A 24,285-nucleotide genomic window follows, 5' to 3' on the forward strand; every position below is an offset into this window, starting at 1 on the left:
GAATAAAGCCGGAAGCCTGCGAGGCGTTGGGTTGAGCTAGAGAGGCGACGGCGTACGGCTCCTCAGCATGCTCCCTCTAGCGGGAGACTCAGAGAAGACACCCACCACGCCGGACTGAGTCTCAGTGAGGAGTCAAGTAGATGGTGCTGGGTGAGGGTTTCTCTAGGTGCGCTGGCGGCGCGGCCCGCGGCGGCCCCGGGCGGGGTTGGGGACCGTAAAGGTTTTTGCAACCCTGAAAAAAACAGACCGGGAATACGGGGCTTGGTTTTAACTGTTTTTAACAGATTCCTGGATATTTAAGTGGACATACAATGAACTGCACATATTTAGAATAAAATTTGAACCGTTTTCATCTGGGAAAACATCACCAAAATAATGATAATAAGCAGTTGTATAGATTAGTTTACTTTATATAGGTTTTTGTATAGATGAAACAATATAGTAGGTACTGTTTTTCTTTTTTCACTCAGCATAATGATTTGAGATTCATCCATGTGTATGCATGTGTTAGTAGTTTATTCCTTTTTATTGCTGAGTATCCTATTTAACAAACATACCACAGTTTGTTAAACTACTCATCTGTGGATAAACATTTGGATTGTTTCCAGTTTTTCACTATTATAAATAAAGCTGCCATGAGCATTTGTGAATATATGTCTTAATATAAATACACATTTTCCTTTCTCTTAAGTAAATACCTAAGAGTGATATGACTGGAGCATATGGTAGGTGTATGTTTGACTTTTAAAGAAACTGCTAGTTTTCCAAAGTAGTTGAATCATTTTACATTCACACCAGTAACAGATGAGAGTTCCAGTTACTCCTCTTCCTCACCAACACTTAATATGTCAGTCTTCTACATGATGGCCATCTTAGTAGTTATGTACTATATCTCATTGTGGCTTTAATTTGTATTTTCCTAGTAACTAACGATGTTGAGAATCTATTTATGTGCTTATTTGCCACCCATATTGCTCTTTGGGAAAACCCTTCTTTAGATTTTTTTGCCCATTTTTACACTGGATTGCTTGTTTGGTTTTTATTATTGAGTTTGAATACACACCTGTACTGTTCTCAAGTCCACACATAAATTAAACATGTATCTCTGGTAAAGTTTCCCTGGATAAATACAGGCAAGAAACTGGTAACACTGCCTCTAGGGTGGAGGGATTGGAGAAGGGGAAGACAGGAGTGAGGAAAGGCTTATTTTACATTTACAACATTTTAAACTTTTGAGTTTTGTAACATTTATAATCTGTTTGAAAGTAAGAAGCTGTGAAAGGAAAAAAAATGTGTCTGTAGATATGGAAATTAATTCTGGAGTCCTTTTTCTTGCTACATGCTATTACATAAAGTCTGATACAGCTAGAAATGAAAATTTGCATGATTACTATTTTAGATGCAACAGGTTTTGAATATATAATAAAATATATTGACATTTACAAATATATCTATAATACAAGGGAGAGGTAAAATAAGATTTTATGAATAGCTTTTGTGAAGAGTTTGGAAGTAGACAACATTTTGATAAGGAAAAACAGCAGGGATAATATTTGTAGAATAGTCACAGCACAGATAAAGAAAGCAGGCCATGCTCTGGGCATGTTAGGTTAGGAACCATTGGTAAGGCTTAACACGTCAAAGGCCTGGAAAGCTAGGGAAAGGAGACTGTGTTTACTGTGGGAGGCAATAGGAAACCATCGATCGGAGATCTACTCTTGGAAGATGCCTTTTCAGTAGTATATTAGATGGGTTAGAGTAGGTGACCCGGGATGGGAATACCAGTTGGGAGGCTATTGCAAATCTAAGACAAAAGCACAGAAGGCCTAAATTTGGGTTCTGGCAATAAAAAGGAAGAGGAAAGAATAAACATGGAAAACACTGGAAAGATAAAATAAAGAGAATTTCGTTCTAAGTAATTGGAAGAATAGTGGGACGGTAAAACACAGCAGAGGAGACAGAGGGTAGAGCAGGTTTTAAAAAGAGGTGATTCTATTCTCTACAAAGGAACGGCCTGAGGTAGCAGGAAGCGATCCAGGTGGTGATGAGCAGGGTTTTCTTTCTTTCTTTTTTCTTTTTTTTTGCCAATTTAAATATTTATTAAATTCATAATTTATCTTATAATTTTGTGGCCAAGAGAATATTAAGCAAATAAGCTTCAGGTCGTATGTAGCTTCCTGGTGATCTATTTAAGAGGTTCTAATTTATCATACCTGTGACAAAATGCAGTATCATAATATCTGTTTCTTTCTCAATAGTTTCCCACCCTCTTCTCCTTTATTTTCCTATCATTTCTCCTAGCCAAGTTTTTGACTGATGGGTTTGGATACTATTCAATGTGTATTTTATGATTTTTCTTTTATTTTTACAAGACTTCTATAATCTGTTTTGTAAATAAGGAAGGGAGAAAGCAAAGGAAGCATGTAATCAAAATACAAGCGTTTCAAAACCCACGATTATCAGTAGTGTGAAATGCTTCAAAGAAAGCTAAAAGGACAATGACTTCAAAAACTCCATAGGTTTGGCAATTAGGAGACCATTGATAACCATTACTAGTTGGGATTTCTTGTTGTAAGAAAAAAATGTAATTCAAATTTGGCTTTAAAATAAAGGAACTGGGGGGGGGGTGTAACCTGGGGCCCACAGGCTGCATGCAGACCCGGATGGCTGTGAATGCGACCCAACACAAAATCGTGATTTACTAAAACATTATGAGATTTTTTTGTGGTTTATATGTTGCAATGTATTTAGTGTGTGGCCCAAGACAACCCTTCTTCTTCCATTGTGATCCAGGGATGCAAAAGGTTGGACACCCCTGGTCGAGAGAGGTTAGGCTTCAGCCATTTTGATTGGCTTCCAGCTCCTTTTCTCAATGATTCTTTTGGCTCTGCTACCCCTGTCCCTCCTACCCCACCTTGCTGTGTGTTTGACCACCTCACCAGACTAGAATCTGTCAAACTAGAGAAAGCTTTTCTGCACACACTTCTCTTTCCTCAATCATGAGGTTTCACTGTGATAGATCAACTTAGGTCAGTGCTCACTCCTGAACTAACTACTGTAGCCGAGGTAACGCTGGGTGTTGACTGGCTTAGACTTCAGTTACCCATTTCTGAATGGTCATGATGAAAAGGAGAATATGGACATTTTGATCGTCTTAGATGATAATCTACTGCTGCTGAAGCTGACCTACTGCTGAAGCTGCAATTAAGGTTCATCCTAACCAGACTACTCGGCTGATCCACAGTGAAGGACAGATGTCATGGTTGCAACTAACAATGCCTACTACAATGATCATCCACAGTGCAGCTCCCAAGAGGTGGCGAGGGAAATCTCTGGGTGAAAAAGGGCTAAGAAGTTAGTGAGGGAAGAAGCAATGAGCAAGTAGGTGCAAAATGAATTTTCAACAACTTTGTCTATAAAAGGCAGAGAACAAAATAAAACATACCAGAATAACAGGTTGTTTGTCCCATTATCTCTTTTTAAGCTACATGCAGTGGAAATCATTGACTATCAAATCTTCCCTTCTTTCCAAACATGACCTCAGATTTGACCAGTGTCTGTATCATCTTCAGATAATCATGTACCCAAAGAAAGGGAGCTGAGCCTCAGCTCCAGCTCCAGGTAATTTTATCTCCCTCATCCTGGTTGGTTCAGGAATGTGCCTGTGAAGCAGTTCTGGCAGCTGAGAGGTAGTGTTTACTCTAGGCTTCTGGGCAAGTTGTTCTTTACTCTCGAGAGTGTTTCTGGATCTCTTTTGCAAGCTGTCCCACCCTACCTTCATGGAGGAAGTATAGGGTCCTGTTTGGGAACAAAGCATACAAAAACCATAAGGGAAATACCCTTGTCATTATGAAAGGCAGAGCAGATGAAAGGACCCAGAGTCAACTCAACTGTATTATTTAACAACCCAGAGCTTATCTAGGCGCTGGAATTCAAGTTCTGTAAGCCAATAAAGGTGCCTGCTGCTAGAGCAGTTTGAGTCAATCCTTCAGTCAGTTACAGCCAAAATCATCACAACTGCATAGGACACATTGTTTCTTTCCTAGGCAGAGGGGAAGGAACCAATGGAGAGGGAAAACCTAAGCATACAAAAAACCTCCCTAAAAACAAAAGACAAAACAAAAAAATAACGAAGGGACTATTGAAAAATATTCCTTGTACCAAAAGAGAATAAGGAAAACCTAGCTTCAGAAAGTGAAGGAAAATTATTATTCCAGGATATATGGCAAGAAAAGGAAAGTGTAAAGGTAAAAAGACATTATGGGGTAAGGAAGGGGAAAGTTATGAGAGTACGTATTGGGTTGGATTTGATCTCAACACATTAGAAACCAAACTCATTCCAAGAGTGAAGGAAAACCTCTAAGTGAAGTTATAGATTTATGGAGAATGTTAAGAGTTTGTAAGAATAGCTCCATGCGTTTCTTCATCCGTACATTTAGTATATATTTGAGGATATCAAGATGTACAAACAAGATTTGTACATCTTGTTACAAAGGGTTTTAAACTGTGTATATAGAACATAAAAGATGCATCCCCTTGCATTCCAGGAGCACACAGTTTACCTCAGAGGTTTTCAAAGTGCAGTCTCAATGCAGCAGCAACAGCTAACCTGTACAAATTCTCAAGCCCCATCTGACACAGAATCAAAAACTCTGAGCATGCAGCAAGCAATCTGTCTTTAACTAATCCTCTAGATGATTCCAGATTCTAAAGTTTGAAAACCACTGATCAGCAGTGACAATAACGTTATGAACAAAAGGCAGTGGGAGTGCACAGGGTGGAGCGCTGAGTGTATCAGATAAGCTTCCAGGGGAAGGCATTTGAGCTCAAATGTCCGAGCGCATGGAAATTTGCTAATGTAGATACAAAATACTAGGCGTTCCATATTCCATTTCATTGTACCACTGTACTACTTTTAAGTTTTCTTTTTTCTCCTAGTACTAATAGAATCCCTGCAGTTAGCTCTGAAATTCTAAGCCCTTCAAAGTGCCAATCACAGAAGTCTCAGCGGGATAGGAATTAAATGTTCCCTTTCCCTGAAGCTTCTAAAAAGCAAGTATTCTGCATCATAAAACAGACCCTTGCAAATGTTATTTCTAACAAAGAATTCTTGTAAGATATCCAGACTTGAAAGTGTTCCTAAAAAGTCTGTAATTCTAATTGGTTATCTTACATAACACAGGAAAAGAAATCTGTTTCCTACAAGTCAGTTTTGAACACTTTAGTATTCTCATAATCATGGAGGAAAACAATAAAATCTGGCTCCACTAAATTTCTTTGAAAAGTGTGAGTCTAAATAAAATTTAAATAGGAAGTAGAGAAGATGGAGGCAAGAAGAATGACAAGACTACTGTGCACTGGAGGAACTACTTCTACATTTCTTTAGTAGAATTCTGGAGAGGAAAGCCAAAGAGGAGGATAAATGGCAGACAGGCAGATCATGCGGCAAGCGATAGAGTTAACACATCCTTTGTGGGTGAGGAGAAGCTATCAAAGAAATGTAACATGAGCCCTGACCAGGGCGGCTCAGTGAGTTGGGTGTCCTCCCACAAAGCCGAAGGTCACTGGTTCGAGTCCTGACCAGGGTACCTGCCTGGGCTGTGGACCAGTTGGGACGTGATCCATGTTTCTTTCACACATGGATATTTTCCTCCCTTCACCTCTTTCTCCCTTCCTTCCCCCATTTCTAAAAATAAATAAATAAAATCTTAAAAAAAAAGTAATACGAACAAAAAAGACTAAACATCCATCTTAGGAAGTTCAGTGTAGAAGGTGGGTTGGAGTGGGCTCCGGAACGTGTTTCGTAATCGGTACCTTGATCCAGCACGACATGATTTGCCCTTAAAAAAAAAAAAAAAAAAGTCCAAACTGTGTAATCTGAAACTTTATTTTAAAAATATTGTGAAATCTGAATTTTTCAAGAATCTTAACCACCATCTACTTTTCTTCAATACATACATATTTTGTCCGAAAATTGTAGAACCTAATACAGCACAAAACAAGAAACATTAATTCCACTAACTCAGCCAATCAAATTACTTCATTAAATAATCATGCTACAACCTGGAATCACCCAAAGAAAAAATTCTAATTCTCTTTGAAGATACTTATAATGTTTATTTTTCTTTTCAGAAAACTAATGCAACTGACTCAACATAATAGTTCTGGCATGCAGCAAATCATCATTTAATATCTCAAGTTTAATCTTGTCATGGATGTATACAGTTTACTTTCACTCCTATAGTTTCCACAAGAAGCTTGCAGTGATAGTAAAGGTAAATAAGTATTTTGTTACAGGTACTTCAAATAGCACTACAGTACATCTTTGACAAAATTTGTACAGTGTCCCACTTTCAATATGAAACAGCTTAAAAAGGCATGGGCAAAAAAAAAAAAAACAAATTAATTACCTTACAAGCACAACATGGTTAAGGACTCTCCCTGTTTAGGTGGGAAAGAAATATATAAGATATTTACTTCAAATAAAATTTTATTAGCAGCTTAGGAAAATCCCAAAATACATCATTTCAGACATAAAAAGGGAAAAAAAATCCCTTGAGCCTTTATTCTTAGATAATATGAACTTTTTATTACTTGCCTTACTGTAACAGATGTTTTTGAAAAAAGTTTCGCCTAAAGCAAATTCTATAAACTACTTCGCTTGCACTGGAGTTATGAATCTCAAGGAAACCTAAAAAAACTTCCTTGAAATATGATTCTCCTGCATATTTGTACATCATTGGGCGTTTTAGCTGTACTGTTTTATCTCTGTAAATTAAACCTAAGTTTCTCAAAAAATTTCCCCCTCTCCCCACACAGATAGTTCGTATAGCTTGATGCAAAACTTAAAATTGTTCATTTATCCGTTCTTAGTAGAGGGCTTATCACTGTATTTAAGTGTGCCAGGATACATTCCCACCTATTCTTTTCACCTTAGAAAGATCATGTGGTTTTTTTTACTGCTAGGAAATGTTAAAGATTTTTATAAAAAATGGCAAATATGAAGGGCATTTGTGATAAATATTTTATAGTTTAAGATGAAATATTTCATAAATCATGACAATACTGTTTAGAAAAATGACACCCTCAATTCTATTAGCATCTTATTCCTATACAGGAATAATTACCTTACTAATTAAAATAACAACTTACTAAGGATTAAAAAACATTCTTTAGAATCAGAATCTTGCAAAAAACAGAGGAATAAAAACTATAACTAGACCTAGTCATTGCATTTTGATCAAACTTAACAGAATATATTAAGTCATAGGACCACTCAATTAAGAGACATTAAAAGAAAGTTCTACTAAAGTGAATTTAAAAATCAACTGCTGTCAATCATTGGTATGCAAATAGACAAATTACATATATTCCTCTTAAAATGTAACATGCATACACATCATCAAAAGATTATGCCACTTGGACAATATTCCTGATAAGTAAACATGTAAATGTGTGGAGGTGCACCAGCCTCTCTCCTACTTTTAAAGTATTTTGGGAAAGACAACAGCAGGCTGGGCAAAAAACTGATTCTAATCACCTGTGAACAAGAAGGTGCAGCTACCACAGAATCCTAAGAATAGCTTGGAAAAGACCAGTAAAAATAATGCTGATATTCTCATCCATTTTCACTTTTATTGCCTTTATATTTTTTAAACTTACAAGAAAAAAGTTATGCAACGGAATTTGAGCTATCAGTGAACAAAATTGTGCTTTTATGTGAATTATAAAATAAATGAAATTTTGTAGAGCTACTCGCTGCAGCCAAAAACCAATTTTTGCCTCAGTTTTGACTGTATCTAATAGGAGATGGCATGTCTCAAGGAATAAGTCCTTTAAAAAATGAACAATGCTGAATTGTTTGTACCACATCATGGATTTTTAACACTTCCAATACAGCCAAAGTATATATTACAATAAAATTCATGCTTACTTTCTGGCATCAAATCATGTTCTTCCCTCTAAAAATGTGGCTGTTCCTAAAACATTGTATTAATTTTCTATGTATCTTACCTATGTTGCAAGACAAGCAACAGCTTATAAAATCATTCAATCTAATGCAGGCCTTTTGATAAAAATACATTTTAAATGATACAGGCTTTAAAAACAAGATCAGCAGAGAGACTGAAAACGTGTTAGTGGGTCTGTCAGTTACATAACCGAATTTAAGACAACTACTTTTTCTTGTGGTTATTCCTTAAAGTGAGTAAGTTGATGTCTCTTCCAGTGAGGAGCCTGTCTGAATGTTTTGCCACAAACTGAGCATTCAAATGGCTTCTGCCCTGCATGAATTAGATAGTGTCTTTCCAGTTTAGATGGAGATCTAAAGCTTTTAGAGCAAACACTGCACTGGTAAAGGCCATCATTCTTCTCAGTATGTCCTGGGTAACTACAACAGTGGCTATGATGGCTCTGCTCTGAGTCCAGAAGTGCACTAGTGAGATGGGGCTGCCTGTTCTTACAGTGGGTACCAAGAATGAAATCCTCTGATTCTGCCTTAACTTTTATTTCTGATGTTTGATCCGACTCTGGGGCCTCACATTTTTGAAAACCCAGAGTCTGGCATTGTTGGGAAGCATTATAGTTGACATTATCACCCGGATGAATGAAAAGTTTGCTCAACTTGTCAAACTCCACTTGGCAAAGAGATCTTCTATAAGGAATCTTTTCAGTATGAGTTAATTTATGTCTTTTTAAGTGAGCTGACTGTCTAAAAGATTTCCCACAAACATTACAGCCAAAAGGCCTCTGTCCAGTATGAATTAAATAGTGTCTTTGCAGTTTGGAGATAGAAGGAAATACTTTCTCACATTTGTCACAAGGACACACCTTATGTCCAGCGGGCATGTTTTCATTTGGAACTGAAAAACCACACTGAAGGACTTCACAGTTATCAAAGAATTCCTCACCTGATGAACCATTGAGAGATATTTCTTTATTATTCACCGAATTATCCACTGTTAACATGTTTTCTGTTGTAAGGATACCCTTCAAGTTTTTTCCCATATTTTGACTCTGGAAGTGTTTTTGCCAAGAAGACAGCAAAGTCAATGTTTTCTTCTTTTTATTGCCAACTTTCTTGTATGTTCCATGTTTGCCAAGAGAGCCCATAAATGTTCTCTGGGTTTGTTCGGGGTTCTGCTCACCAGAAATAAAATCACAGTTTTTTAAGACACTGTTTTTAAATACTTTTTTCTCAGATGGAAAATTATCTAATTTCTTACTCCCAACACGTTTCAGCTTGGCCAAGATTTTTTTAACAATGGTTTTATAGTTGAAGCTTCTTTTGAAACTGCTTGGAATTTTGCCACTTCTGGCAGGAAAACACTTGTGTCCATTGAGAATCTGCTCTGATTCAAAACACTCTTCACACTCTGGACATTGAAAAGGAACGATATAAATAGAGTGGACATCAAGTTGATTATTCTCCTCGGATTCACCTATATCACCATTTTCAAAACCATCCTGCTTTGAGTTTAATTTATTAGGGAGGGGGCATGATTCTGGACTCTTTACCTTTAATGAAAGAGCCTGAAAAGTCTTATTCCTGGTATGGATTTGTTTATGCTTTAGAAGTTTGCTTTGAATCTTAAATCCTTTTTGACAGAAACAACATTGAAAAGGTCTTTCTTCTGAATGTGTAAGTTGGTGGATTTTTAAGTGAGTTGACTGTCGGAAAGATTTACTGCACAGGACACATTTAAAAGGCCTCTGACCAGTGTGAATAAGTGCATGCCTATCAAGTTTTGATTGTGATGGAAACATCTTGCTGCAGATTGTACATGCATGAATATTCTTTCTTTTCTTTGTAGGGCTGTAGGTAGGATCAGACATAGTACATGGTTGTAATGCCCTTCTCTCTTCTGTGGTAAAAGTATGATACATTCCATACACTGGTTTTTCTTGCTTGGCCTCCAGCAATCTTCTGACCTGTTTAACATCATTCTGGTAGGTTTCATTGTGAAGGTGTTGGTGCTTCACAAATGTCTTCAGGTTTTTAAAGTGGCGCTGACAAATACTGCATTTAAAAGGCAGATTATGAGTTAGTTGATGTCTCTCCAGATGAACTAGTTGCCTAAAGGTTTTATGACACACATCACATTCAAACGGCTTCTGACCAGTATGAATGAGGTAATGCCTGGCTAACTTTGATGGTGTTTCAAAGTGCTTGAAGCAAATATTGCAAATATATGGCCTGTTTCTTGGTAGTCTGTTGGCTACTATACACTGTTCAATCTTTAGCATTTTTAAATTGTTTTCAGCCATCATATTCTTCAGTGGTATATTCTGATAAACTCCATAGTATTCTCAATCTCCACAGATGTCTAAAAATTAAAAATAAAAATTAATTTTAAAATTGTTTATTCATATGAAAATAAATTGTCCTTTGGCTAAAATGTTAAGGATAAGAAAGAGATCTGGACTTTTCTTGTGCTTAAAAGTTAATATCTGTTTTAGATGAATAATTTAGAATCATAAAAATAATTTCATATATATAATGTCTTTATAGGAAATAGTCAAATACCTATATAATTTGAAGCTATATTTCTAATTAAGATGCTATATTAAAATGAGACTCAACTGAATTTTTTAACATTAAGTAGATCTTTTAATTCCAATTTTCCTAGTTCACTATTAAGTAGATTTATCAATATATTGTTGCTTTTCATTTTTTTAAAACTTTGGGCTTGTAAGGTACACAGTGTAAGAATTAAAATATAATACTAAAAATATGATGTATTTGCATTCAATTGTAGCATACTCTAAACATGATTTGAGAATGGAATATTTTATTTATCAAAGTTAGATTCCTTAGCCACATCAATAGCAATACTTATTCTCAATTACTTCTTTGGACCAAAAGACAACATGGACAACTGGGAGAAAATGTCCCAGAAAGTCTGCGTTCTAGCCCTAGATTTTCCACCATGTAATCTTGGTGGCGGGAAGAAGCAAAAACATTTTCCTCATCTGTAAAATAGAGAAAAATGCCTCCTGATGCCTCTGAGCCTATTGGAAAACTGAAACAATATACATGTTATGGTATTATTTAGCTCAACACTAATTCAATTTTAAAACTTTATCCTTCTCTACCTAATATTATTTCTAGGGTTTCTGACTAAGAGTTAAACACACTAACTAAATCTATAGTTCCTTTTATTTTTCCATTCTATTTTGTTGTTCAGTTCCTAAAAGACAAGCAATGATATCCACAAACTGGCTACATATATCTGTCTATGGTTAACTTGGAAGTTGTGTGTGGTTCACTTTTTAGGCAATATAATAAAAGGATCATTTTGTTTGCAGAGTTAATATAAAGATAAAACTTTTCCCTCTAATACACCTATGTAGGACACATAAAAAAGGTACTTTCACAACCATCTTACAACCCATCTTCCCTTCTTTTATGAGCCAATTTTCTTCTTATCTTTCTTCTACTACTGCATTCTCCTTGAATAAGGAAGTCAGAGATTTAAAAGAAAACAAAACAAAAACCACTGTTCTAACTCTCTCATTCTAATTTTGTATTTCCTAGTTGAGATCAGAGTTGATGAGTTTACCAGAAACTCAGGGTCTTCTGTCCATTGATTTAGCCCACCTCCAACATATATGCTACTTGCTATTTACTGTCCTCTCTTAGAAGACACCTTAAACACAAAATCACAAACACACCCACTGTGTGATTCTCTTCAGCAATCTAAATCAGAGACAAAAATAAAATCACAATTTATTTGTTGAGCAAATATCTTCTACTAGTTGCTTTATCAGTTTTTTTCAAACTGTATGCCACTACCCATTAATGGATTATGAAATCAATTCAGTGGATCATGATCAGCATTTTTGTTTAATAAAACAGAGAATAAAATATCAGATTGCATGACATATAGCAAGGACAAATACTGTTTTGTGAAACTGCCATAGGAAGAGGTAAAAACGTTTGTGAAGGCTGTTCCTGACATACTTCTTCACACAACACGAGACAGAGGAACCCACAACAAATCAATCACTTCATTCAAAGTGGCTAAAGATGAGACAGGATTACTAAGAAAAATAAGTGTCTGGTTTTGTCCAATTGGCCCATATAATCCCAGACCATTTATCAAAAATCTAATTAGAGGGCAAATGAAATATACCATAGAAATTTATGCAAAATAATCTGACTGCAAACTATCACATTAATTTATAAAATACCCAAATATCCATGTCAGGAACAATCAGCTGTTGGTGCTGTTAATATCCCTTTTCATGACACCAAGTTAGAGAAATCACAGGTGAACAACTTCCATATCCCTAAACACATTAACAATTGTGTTATCAGGATTAAAATTAAGTCATGAATCCAGTGAACTGCCAAGAACTCGGTACTTTATTTAATTCCTGTCAAGCAATCAGGTGTTGATGTGGTCAATTAAGACACTGAGCCAAACTGAAAAAATAATCAAGCTTTTGTTTACTTACTGTGACAATACAGGAAAAAGGCTAAACGGAATGACACTAGGTGAGGGTCAGGTGGACGTAGTGTGCACAAATCATCTTACTGCCGAGGAGGCGCAAACAAAAGGCTTCTGCCTCTTTATGGACAGGTCGTCCAGGCCAGGGTGGAAAGAAGGGCTAGGAGTGGAAAGGTCCTAGGTCAAAAGGGAGAAAAGTCTATCAGTCACAGCATTCCCTTCCCAATAAGGTCTTGGTGTAGGCATCTGGGAAATGCCTCAGCCAAGGTCCTCATAATTGAGGTACCTAAGCCAGGAATGTAGTACAGTACATGCGCATGGCTAATGGGAGGAAAGGATCAGTCCTTAACTGCAACTCCCTCTAAAAAACTGCAATGCACTGACCGGGCACAAAGTCTGGTGTGTTTTGGGAGTAGGGGAGCTCCCCAGCTCCCCTACCCAAGACAGCCAGGCAAAGCCTTGGGATTATCTATGGTTGGGTCTGAAAGATCACACAAAGGATTTTGGCCTGGGACTGAACTACTCAATTCCTTTTGTATGTTTCTCCTTCCCTTTAATAGTGTCTATGAAACACATAAAAAAATATCCCACACTAGAACCAAACACAAACAACCATCTCTGATTATAATAGGAATTGAGTATCTACAGCTCCTGTGCCAAAGAGGCTATGGTTGATAATCCACCACTAGGACTAAGAATGGATACTATTGTCACCAGCCTCCAAACCACGTGGGAAAACACTTACTGGAAGCTCTTTATTGTTAGTGCTATTGGTGACAAGCAGTGATCTCATCTCCTATTTATAAGTGACAGCTCAGGGATCCCCAATGCTCCAAGTGTATTCCTCTACGCATGTATACAGGGTGAGTATTAATTTGAGAGTGGTCCAAATCCCACTTCAACTGATTCTCTGTGCTCTCAACTGATTCTTTTGGTCAATAATATATATTCTTTTTTTTTAAACCCAAACTGTGTAATTTCTTCTATGTTAAACTGAAAATAAAAATAAAATAGTAAACCTCAATGGTTCGATCTGAAAACTATTCTGACAACAGCAAGATACAATCATTAAAAGTCTGTAAAAACTGGTCTCAAAAACCTCCAAGGTTGCTTCAAGGCTGAAAACTTGTTGGTTTTCGAGCCTTAACTAACAACATGAAAACGAAGTAAGGATATCACAAAAGGCAATAAAATAGAAACGAAAGACCTGAGAGAAACTTAAGACAACTTTCAGTTGAGGAATAATCTCTGGCGACATTTATTACAGCGTTTCCCTCATTCTAGTTTCTCTATCCCGACACCCCCACCCACTCTCTTGGCCTTGAACCCTCACCTCTCCCTCTCAGGGGGAATGCACTGGAGAAAGGATCCTGACCTCTAGTCCTTGCCCTAATCGTCCATAACCAATAAGCACCTAGGGGAGTAACAGAGTCCCGAGGCTGCAAAATCCCACAACAGGAAAGGAAGGGCAAACAAGGGTGAAAATCTCTTTGGCCGCAGCTAGGAAAAATATGCCTTATGTGACACGACCCGTCACAACAAAGGAAAAGCAGTCTCTCTGGGCCTTCCTCTCAGCGATTCCCACTCTCGGTGAGACGCAGTCAAGGCGCGGGGAAGTGGGAAAGGAAAAGGAGCTGAGGTCGTGGCGTCCCCGTTCTGGGTCCCTGAGCACCTTGGAGGGATCCAGGCAGGTCCGACCCTTCCCGGGGATCGCTCCACCTCACACCTGGGTTCCTGACGTGCTCCTCACGCACCTGCAGCTGGCACTGACCCGGCAGCGGCACATCTCAGGGCCCACGAGTCACGAAGGCTACAAGCTCAAGTTCAAAGCAGCAAGAGCAGGTTGGCAAGGCCGGCGACGTGCTGAGCGCGCAGGCGCAGCACTCAGGAACGCCCAGGGACGCGGTCCGGCTGGAAACACGCTCCCCTGCACCCTAGGGCCTCCCTCGCTTCGGTGCTACCCGTGAGTCTCGTGGGGAAGAGGATGCTCCGAGACAGCTGTCTCCAAACACAGCGCCACTCACCGCGCTCCTCTATTGCGTGGGGAAGAGATCTGAGGAGTGAAGAAGGGTGCATTCCCGTCTCAACCCTAAGTCTCGACTAGGGAAATCCTGTAGCCCTGACCATTGGGCATAAGGCCAGACTGGAAACTAGCGAGCCAGCCTTCAAAGCCCATTTGCCTCGTCCCCTCTAACGCAAAAGGCCAGTGATAAACAAAACGCCACGCACCTAGGGCTTTCTATGCTAGCACTGAACTCAGCACACTGTATATCGTCAGATATGGCGTAGAGGTCAGAGACATGGACTTTGTGGTCAGACATAATTGCGCTCCACTCCCGGCTCTACCAGTGGCCTGCCAGCTGTGGACCTTGTGGGCTTCTTCAAGCCTTGTTCATCCGATATAAAACTGTCTCATAGTAGACTATTTGGTAGTCTACTATGTTCAAATATCTGTGCTTAGCGTCTTAGTTTCTTCAGCTTGGTCTGACAGATGAGTGTAAAGTGTTCGACATAATGCCTATGGCGTAGTAAGCCTCAAATAGTTATTACCATTTATCAATTACTGTGTTTATATTAAATACAATAACTTTATGAAGTGATAGGATCCCATTTTAAGACAAGGGAAACGAGGTCCAGACATTAAGGAACTTACTCAACATCACACATCTGATAAATAATGGAGGTCGGATTTGAACATAGGAAGTCTAATACCAGACCGGCACTTTAAATTCATGACTGCTTCCCAAATTATATCAGCATTTAATGTAGTCACAATTAAGGGTGTAGTATGTTACAGTATAAAGGACCCATGGACAAAGCCAAAAGTGGGTAGGATTGAGGATGGGAGGTGGGCATGGGTGGGACTGGAGAAAGTAGTGGTGCAAAAATGGAGACAACTGTACTTGAACAACATAAAAAAATAAAATAATTTGAGGAAAAAGGTGTCAATCTTGTTTATCTTTTCAAATACCCAGCCCTTGGGTTTGTTGATATTTTGTATCTTTTTAAAGACTCTATTTTGTTTATTTCTGCTCTGATTTTTATTATTGCCTTTCTTCTACTAACTTTGGGCTTTGTTTGTTGTTTTCGTGTGTGTTTCTTTAAGTGTGAAGTTAAATTGTTTATTTGAGCTTCTTCGTGTTTTATGAGATAGGTGTGTAATGCTATGAATTTTCCTCTTTAGGATTGCTTTCCCAGTGTCCCACAGATTTTGGATTGATCTGTCCTCATTTTTATTTGTATCAAGGTATCTTTTCTTTAAATATTTTATTTATTTATTTTTAGAGAGAGGAGAAAGGAGGGAAAAAGAGAGGGAGAGAAACATCAATGTGTCATTGCCTCTTGCATGCCCCCTATTGGGGATGTGGCTTGCAACTCAGGTATGTGCCGTCACTGAGAACTGAATCAGCGACTCTGGTTTGCAGGCTGGTGCTCAATCCACTGAACCACATCAGCCAGGGTAAGGTATCTTTTGATTAATTCCTTTATCTTGTTGTCCTATTCAATGTTTAATAACATGTTATTTAGCTTCCATGTCTTTGTATGTTTTTCAGTGTGCTTCTTGTGATTGACTTCTAGTTTCATAGCATTATGGTCAGTGGAGGTGTTTGATATGATATCAACCACCTTAAATTTATTGAGACTTGCTTTCTGTCCTAAAATGTGGTATACCCTAGAAAATGTTCCACATGCACTTGAAAAATATATACATTCTTCTGCTTTGGGGTGAAAAGCTCTGAAGATATCAAATCCATTTGATGCAGTGTGTCATTTAAAGCCACAGTCTCTTTGTTGATTATCTGTCTGGAAGATCCACTGAAGTCAATGGGATGTTAAAATTCCTCACTATAAGTGTATTTCTCTTGATCTTTCCCTTTATGTCTACCAAGTTTGCTTCACATATTTAGGTGCTCCTCCATTGGATGTGTAAATGTGTACTAGGGTTCTATCCTCTTGTTGCCTTATTCCCTTTATCACTTTGTAGTGTCCTTCTTTTTCTCTTACTATAGCCTTGGTTTTAAAGTCTGTTTTCCAGATTAAGTACTGCTACTCCTGCTTTTTTTCCTTTCCATTTGCATGAAATCTTTTCCCACTCCTTTACTTTTAGTCTGTGTTTATATTTTGTTCTGTGATGGGACCCTTGGAGGCAGCACATATTTGGGTCTTGTTTTCTTAACCCTTGAGCTACCTTCTGTTTTTTGGTTGGATCATTTAAGCCATTTACATTTAAGGTGAGTATTGATAGATATGTATTTAGTGCCATTTTATTTTTAGAATCTTTCCTGGTTTTTTTCCTCTTTTTCTTTTTCTTGCTTCTTAAAGCAAGCCCTTTAACAATTGTTGTAGTGTAGTTTGATGTTAACAAACTCCTTTAGTTTTTTTTTTTTTTGACTGAGGCTCCTTGGTGTAAGGTAAGCCTTGGTGTACGGAAAAATAAGCTCCTTATTTTTCCTTTGATTTGAAATGATAGCTTTGCTGGGCAAAGCAGTCTTGGTTGTAGGTTCTTGCATTTCATCACTCTGAATGTTTCATGCCACTGCCTTCTGGCCTAAAATGTTTCTGTTAAAAAACCAGATGACAGTCTAAATGGTGCTCCCTTGTATGTAACTACCTGCTTTTCTCTTGTGGTTTTTAGGATTCTCCTTGCTTTTAAGCCTTGCCATTTTACTTATAATGTGTCTTGGTTAGGTCTCTTTGGGTCCAACTTGTTTCCTGAACTTGTGTGTCTTTTTCCTTCACCAGATTAGGCTTTTTCCATCATTATTTCTTCAAATAGGTTATAGATCCCTTGCTTGCTCTCTTCTCCTTCTGTTAGTCCCATGATATGGATGTTGTTATGCTTTATGTTGTCCACAATGTTTCGTAAGCTCGCCTCATTTTTTAAAATTCTTTTTTCTTTTTGCTGATCTGCCTGGGTGTTTTTTTCTACCTGTCTTCCAAATCACTGATTTGATGTTCTGCTTCATCTAACCTACTGTTTATTCTTTCCACTGTATTACGTATTTCAGACATTGCACTCTTCATTTCTGAATGGCCCTCTTTATGATTTCTATGTCTTTTTTTCATGTTGTTCAGTATCCTTATACTCATTATTCTAAACTCTCTATCTGATAAATTGCTTGCCTCCATTTCATCTAGTTCTTTTTCTGGAGAATTCTCTTGTTCTTTCTTTTGGGGTCTGTTTCTTTGTCTTTCCACTATGGCTTCTTCCTTGGATTTGTTTTTGTGATAGGTAGATCTACAAAGACTCTGGTGTAAGCCTTTGTCAGATGCTGCTTGTGACTGGCTCTGGTCAACCTGTCTGGAGCTATCAGTGATCCATAGCATGTGGCTCGCTCTGGTGGGCTTCTTTATGTGCAGAAAGAACCAAGCTGCACACCCAGGCCACCTTTATCTGCACCAGGCTTAGGGGAAGGGCAGCTGATGTCTCTAAGCACTTAGAGATCCATCTTAGTTGTTAAATCACTGATATAGCCTCAAGTTGTACTCAGTAGCTGGACTTAAGCCTCATAGGGTGGGGCAGAGTAATTCCTGTGGGTGGAGTTATTGCTTCCCCTCAGGTTGATACCCCTTGGAGGGCAGGGCTCTGCCTGCAAAAGATGGCCTCTGCAGTATGGGGAATCACTCAACACAGGGATCCTGGTGGCTCTTCCTTCAGTTCTACCCTCAGAGTCTACTCCCAGACTCTCCAAACGCGTCTCTACTCCACTCTGCCCTCCCTTTGCTGGAACCCAGGCTAAGTGGCTGCAAACAAAATTTTATGTGTTGGCCCTTTAGGAGGCTCTCTGCATGTCCAATCATCTGTCCCTGGCAGACAGAAACCCTGCTGCTTTTCACAGTTTAATGTTATCTGGGTTCCTTTCCTGGCTCTGGTGCTATAAGCTGGGGAGCCCAGCTTTGGGTTTAGACCCCACACTTCTAGGAGTAACCCCCACTGCTGCTGAAATATCCCTCAAGGACTTCAGTTGCCACCTGTGGGAGCCCAGCCAGACCTCTCCTGTCTCCTCCTCATTCCCTATCAGTCTCATTGTGATAAAGTGGTTTCTTCTGTCTGTCCTTGGTTATAAGGCTTCTCTCCAGCTAGTGTTCAGCTGTGTATTCAGGATGATTTTTCTACAATTTGGTTGTAATTCCAGATTGGTCCTAGGAGGGAAGCTAGTGTAGCTTCCACTTACTCCTCTGTTATCTTGGGCCCTCCACCTGCACATTTTTTTGACTGCAACTTTTTGCATTACTTTTAAAAGATCACTGACAATAAAAGTTGTTATTTCTAAAGTTAAAAAGGGAGATGTTGGACCAGTGATAAGTAAATCTCTATTTTGGATGTTGTAACATGAAGAAATGACTAATAGAAAATGAGTTTTCCCTTCTCATGTAGGTACCTTGAAGGAGTCATTTTTAGGTATGTTTGAAGCCCCAACTTTCAACAGAAGCAGAAATGGAGAGAAAAGCAGTCAAGCTTTAGGTGCCCTGTGTGCTATTCCCATGGTGGGAATCTGTTTGTTCAAGTAACTCTTGGAAACTTGCTCTGTTCAAAAGATTCTCCTGGGAGCTCAGCTCAGCCAAACCATGCAAACAATTGCATCCATCACCAGCCACATAAATTCTTAGGAGAAAAATGTAGATCATGAGAGACTATTACCTGAGGCTGGGGACTAACAGAGGGTACATTACCTGCAAAATAAATAGGCCTTTGCACTAAGAACATGAATATGGATAGTGGAACACAGATGGGAGCTGGATAAGCTATTTTCCAAGGCCACAGCCTACTTCATAACCTTCCGTATTTACCTTGACAGCTGTCCCAGGAGACTTCTGGGAAAAGGGGGGAAACTACCATGAATAAGAGTCATCAGGAAGTTTTTATTAGGTGAGGTTGGATCAAAAACCTAGTAAAGGGCATAATTTGGATAAGTAGAATATGTGGAAGTGGGACAGGACTTCAAAGGGAGAGATGGGAGTAGTGGTAAAGAGAAGTAAAGGGATATCATGGCATACATTTGGGTTAGTGTCTTATCTTTGCACCTGGTTAGTGTGTGTCCTTAAAAGTCACTAACCTTTCTGAACCTCTGTTTCACCATCTTTAAAATGGGGAATACAATCAATCATTCATTTATGTAACAACATATCATGCTTCAAGCACAAGGGATTCACTTCTAAGTATATAAAGAAGAAAGAGTGAGGCCCTTTGCTGCAATGCAGTTCTCAGCACAGAACAACATGCAGACAAAGAAGTGCAGTATAATAGGAGAAGACATGTATGGGGCAGGTGTGGGCATGGGGACTACTTAAATCTGCCTGTGGAGCTTCAGGTGGACATGGTCTTTGAGCTGAGGCTTTAATGATTCATCCACCTATTCAGCCATCCTACATTTACTTTACTGAGCACTTGCTATGTGCCAATTCCTGTTCTAAGTACTGGAGATAGAGTAGTAGACAAATTAGTTAAAAATCTCTGTCTTCATAGAGTTTATATTCATAGATGATATTTTATATATTTATATGCCTACTGAGGGAGGTAGACAATAAAGTAAAATATATCATATATAGTACATTCAGTATTGATAAGAACTGAGGAGAAAATAAGCACAGAAGGAAGTTATAAAAATCTGGGGGAGAGGGCTTGTTGGCTTTTTAGTAGATAGCTGGGGCTGACCTTACTGCAAATTTCTGTGATTTTTGAGTCGACACCTAATAGTGATGAGAGAGCCAGCCCTGCTCATCCATGCTCCACATTTGGAACCCTTGCTGCTCCCCAGGCTGTTTGCAAGAAGCTGGGAAATGCCTTAAATTCCCAGCAAATTTTTTCTTCTTCTTCTTTCTTCTTTTAATTTAGCAAGAATTGGAAATTTTTGAGGAATTTTGATCACAAGTAAGGCATGTTTAGATTTGTGTCTTAGAAAACTCACTCAGACGTAATGTAGGTAATGACATGGAGGAGGCAAAATTAGAACAGCTACGCTGTCAGTGGGGGGCTGCCTACTCCTCAGATAATTTGGATGAAAATCCAATTCTGTGCCCTGAGACCATCATCATGATACCTGTGAGTTCTCGCAGTTTGCTCCTGGTGTGCATCTATTCTCCTCTGTTGTCCTTGACCTCTAGGCTATCTTCTTTTTAGCAATAATATGTTGAGTTTAGAATTGAGTGTAGAACTTAGCTTCTTCATCAGTTTCTAGAAAAGCATCCATTCACATTAAGTTGTATGTGTGTGTTTTAAAAAATGCTTCTCTGAAGATTTTAGGAGTCACTAGGGAAGAAGGCTTCAGCTTAGAGGACGTGGGTCTTGGGAACAGCTGAGCCACTGACAAGTGCATCCAAAATAATTGCACTCAAAAGAAATCCACACTTGCAGCATCTTTCATGTGACTTTTGGAACATTTTAAAGGGAGAACATTTAAAACTAAGTTTTAATGCTTGTTAATGCCTTTTCCTGACCCCAAGTGATCAGCATAGCAGAGAGCAATAAAACATTTTCTGTTTTTATTCCACCTCTTATATATATTTCCTTTTTTTTCTTTTTCCTCCTTCTGTGGAGCAACTAATAAAACCAATCCACTTACCCCTATCAAATAATTCACTAAAATCCGTACCTCCTCAGGTGTCGATTTCTACCCCTAAGCAACTATCGAAGAAATTTTTCAACAAAGGCCCCTTTTAAGTGGATTTTTTGATGAATAAAATCCTCTTCCTATCATAAGTCTACTGCAGAAAAATATTTGCAGCTTCTTGTATATTTTGCTGCACAACTTGAGAAGGCAGGGTGACAGGGGCTGGAGGTGGGGAGTTGGGATCCGACGATAGAACAGAGTACAGCTGTATTTTACTTAAGGCAGTTGGACCATCTCCAACTCATTCTTTAGTCCCAGTCTCCTAAATGGTTGCTGGAAATTTTCTCTAAAGCTCCACTGGGGATAATGCCTATTGGATTTCTAGGCCTAGTGACATAGCAGCACCCTGCCCCACCCCACTGACCTGTCACGTGTTGGTTCATTGGGTAGCACTGGGGTTCCACAGTTATCCAGGTGGCAGGCAGGATTCCCAACAGAAGGTTTTGGCCACATTTGTTCACCGTTAGGTACTGGGCTGACTTCTGGACCCTCACTAAATGGCCCTCTGACTACTCTAATGGGCTAGTCCAACCAAGGAGGGAGGGTGGAGTGGCAAAATCAAACTTGTTTGTTTATGAGGTCAGGAGAACTCAATACTGTGATTTCTCTTCATTTCTAGATCTTAATTTCTGGCAAACAAGGTAGAGTTCTTCTCACAGGCGCATTCTACCAAAAAAGGACCCATCTTCAGAAGAGCCAGAGCAGACCGAGGTGTTTTCTCCTCAGCCCCACCCTCCAGTAGTGCTGTGCATTTTTAATCTGTCTCTGGTGGCTGTTAGATTCCAGGGGAAAACATGCAGAATATTATTGATCTCTTGTTTAGGACCTGGCTTCCTAACTGATTCAATTCAGTAGTCATGGTTCCTGTTTAAGGCTCAGGGCTTTTTTTGTTTTTTACATTCTCACTTGAGGATATGTTTTTTGATTTTAGAGAGAGAGAGAGAAAGGAAGGCAGAGACATTGATGTGAGAGAGAAACATCAATCAGTTGTCTCCCTCCCAACTGGGGATTGAACCCACAACATTTTGGCTCATGGGACAACGCTCTAATCAAATGAGCTACTCAGCCAGAAGGCCCAGGAATTTTCTGGTGTACTCTCTGACCCAAAATAAGGAAGCCACTCAGCTCTAGTCAGGCGGCTTTGGCAGTTAAAAATGTGAATTCGGGCAGCTGAGTTCTACATACTCCACGCAGCTGGACCAGTGCCTTAAATTCTCACCACGAACAAAGTCTTCTCTCTTCTTTCCCTTGAATACCTCCCTTAACAGCATGGAGTAGAGAGAATAATTCAAATTTTCACAGGAAATTCTCAGCTTCTCCTATAATGCTTTGCCTCAAATTCCTCCTACAGTAACTTGCTCTAACAAGCCGGGTTTTTCCAAACTGCTTTCCAACTGCAATGTGGAATGCTTTGTTGCCAAAGCCTCTTAGGTTTTTAACACAAATGCAAAGGTCATTTTTCCTTCCAGCTGTTACATTGTCAAATATCTGATTTATTTACCACATTACCAAGTATTGTTAAGCATTCAGGTACCCCGAGGGATGCATTTGCAGCTTTGCGATCACATAAATTCCTAATTCTGGATCCTGCAAACTTGTAATTAATTACCATCCACAACCTAACTGCCACCTCTCTAATATGTCAGGGGAATGTAAAAATCCTCCTTCATGTATTACCACAAAGTGTTAATATTTCTTGTGGTATATGGTGTTCACTAGGGGAATGAGCAGTCTGAAGTTTGAACCTGCGAGGGACCCTGTCTCAGTAGAAGAAGCAGGGATAATAGGGATTTTTCACCAGCACTGTAATGAGTTGCCTTGTGTCCTTGAAAAAGGTATGTTCCAGTTCTAACCCCAGGTACTTGAGCATGTGACTTTGTTTGGAGATAGGCTTTTTTTTTTGCAGATGTAATTAAGGATTTTTATATGAAATCATCCTGGATTTAAGGTGGACTCTAAATCTAATAACCGATATCCTTATAAGAAAAGGACACAGAGAGACACACAGACACACAAAGAAGACCAGGCAAAGATGCAGAGGCTAAGGTGGAAGTCAAGGAATGCCCGGGGCCACTGGAAACTGAGGCAGGTGAGAAAGAATTCCTCCTTACAGCCTTCAGAGGGAGCACTGCCCTGCTGACCACTTGGTTTTGTCTTTTAGCCTCCAGGACATGAAAGAATAAATTCCTGTTGTTCCAGATGATGCATTTCCTGATCCTTTGTCACAGCAGCCCTAGGAAAACAGTGTAAGTCCACATATTTTTATTTATTCCTTCGACAAAACGTTTATTGAGTACCGCCACATGCCAGGCAGAGAAACAAGATAGGCCAGGTCTTTGCTCTTAGAGAGGGTACATTCTGAAGGTGATGGTGGTGTGAGAGAGAAGATAAACAAGCAAATGATAAGTAAGGTAATTTCCAGTGGAGATAAGGATGTTGGGGCAGGGTGATACGAGAGAGAATTGAGGCCCCTGAGGCCTTCTTTAGATGCAGTAGTCAGGGCAGGTCTTCTTGGAGAGGATGTAGGAACTGAAACCTGATGAAGGGCTAGTGATGTGAAGACAGGACAATGGGAAGAGATTTGCAGGCTAGTGTTGCAGCTAGCACGAAGGTCCTCAGACAGGGCTGACCACATCATGTTTAAGGCCAGTGGCTCAAGGGTGGCACTTGAGGAGGAAGTGGTAGAAAATGAAATGAGCTCAGAGAACGGTGGGGTCAGTGATGCAGACCCCAGCTCGTGGGGTCTGCATCATTATGGATGAAAATGAGACATTCACATGGACTACCAAATCTGGTGGAGGAAAAGGGACAGCATGGTTTTTCTCTCAAAGGGAGCAAAAGCCTCAGCCCTTACTCCAATGAGCTTTTATTGTCTTACTGGGCATGTTACAAGAAGGTCCTCATTAACTATGCACAGGCTCACTTTAGGTGGTTACCTTATACAGAAAACAAAGGAGCCAATGCTGCTAATCACATCACAGAAGAAGGATATTTGCAAATGAAAAGGCAAAAGTAGTTGGACCAGTTACACTCATCCTTGGAAGGTTTAGCATGGATTTTAGGAAGTTGCTTTGCAGTAAATGTCCTCAATTCAGGGTGACAGAGTTTTAGCAAAAAGCAAGGCTCATAGTGGCCTAGGCACCTTGCAGGCCTGATTCCCCACAGGAGAACCTATCCGTGGGCGTGGGTCCTGTGCATCTGCCAGTGGGAGCTGGGCCCAC

At 39.3% G+C, this 24,285-nt stretch overlaps 1 protein-coding gene across 6 annotated transcripts; it reads right to left on the reverse strand.

Annotated features, from left to right (window-relative positions):
* Positions 1–6,091: 6,091 nt before the first annotated feature.
* On the reverse strand, positions 6,092–14,338 carry ZNF770 (zinc finger protein 770). 6 transcript variants are annotated; one of them, XM_028506441.2, is made up of 3 exons: positions 14,207–14,338; positions 12,460–12,629; positions 6,092–10,325 (listed from the first exon to the last, which is right to left on the reverse strand). In XM_028506441.2, the coding sequence occupies exon 3, from the start codon at positions 10,267–10,269 to the stop codon at positions 8,191–8,193; it is 2,079 nt and encodes a 692-aa protein (XP_028362242.1). In that variant the 5' UTR covers positions 10,270–10,325; positions 12,460–12,629; positions 14,207–14,338; the 3' UTR covers positions 6,092–8,190. The 6 variants fall into 6 exon arrangements, with proteins under 6 accessions (XP_028362242.1, XP_035887354.1, XP_035887343.1 ...); XM_036031461.1 differs by having other exon boundaries at positions 14,179–14,332; XM_036031450.1 differs by having other exon boundaries at positions 14,125–14,332.
* Positions 14,339–24,285: the final 9,947 nt, after the last annotated feature.

The sequence above is a fragment of the Phyllostomus discolor genome, chromosome 1, assembly GCF_004126475.2.
Source record: "Phyllostomus discolor isolate MPI-MPIP mPhyDis1 chromosome 1, mPhyDis1.pri.v3, whole genome shotgun sequence".
Taxonomy (NCBI): domain Eukaryota; kingdom Metazoa; phylum Chordata; class Mammalia; order Chiroptera; family Phyllostomidae; genus Phyllostomus; species Phyllostomus discolor.

What these genes read in the sequence shown, in the direction of transcription:
- ZNF770 (XM_028506441.2), bottom strand. Translation starts at nt 10,269, where the DNA reads ATGATGGCTGAAAACAATTTAAAAATGCTAAAGATTGAACAGTGTATA.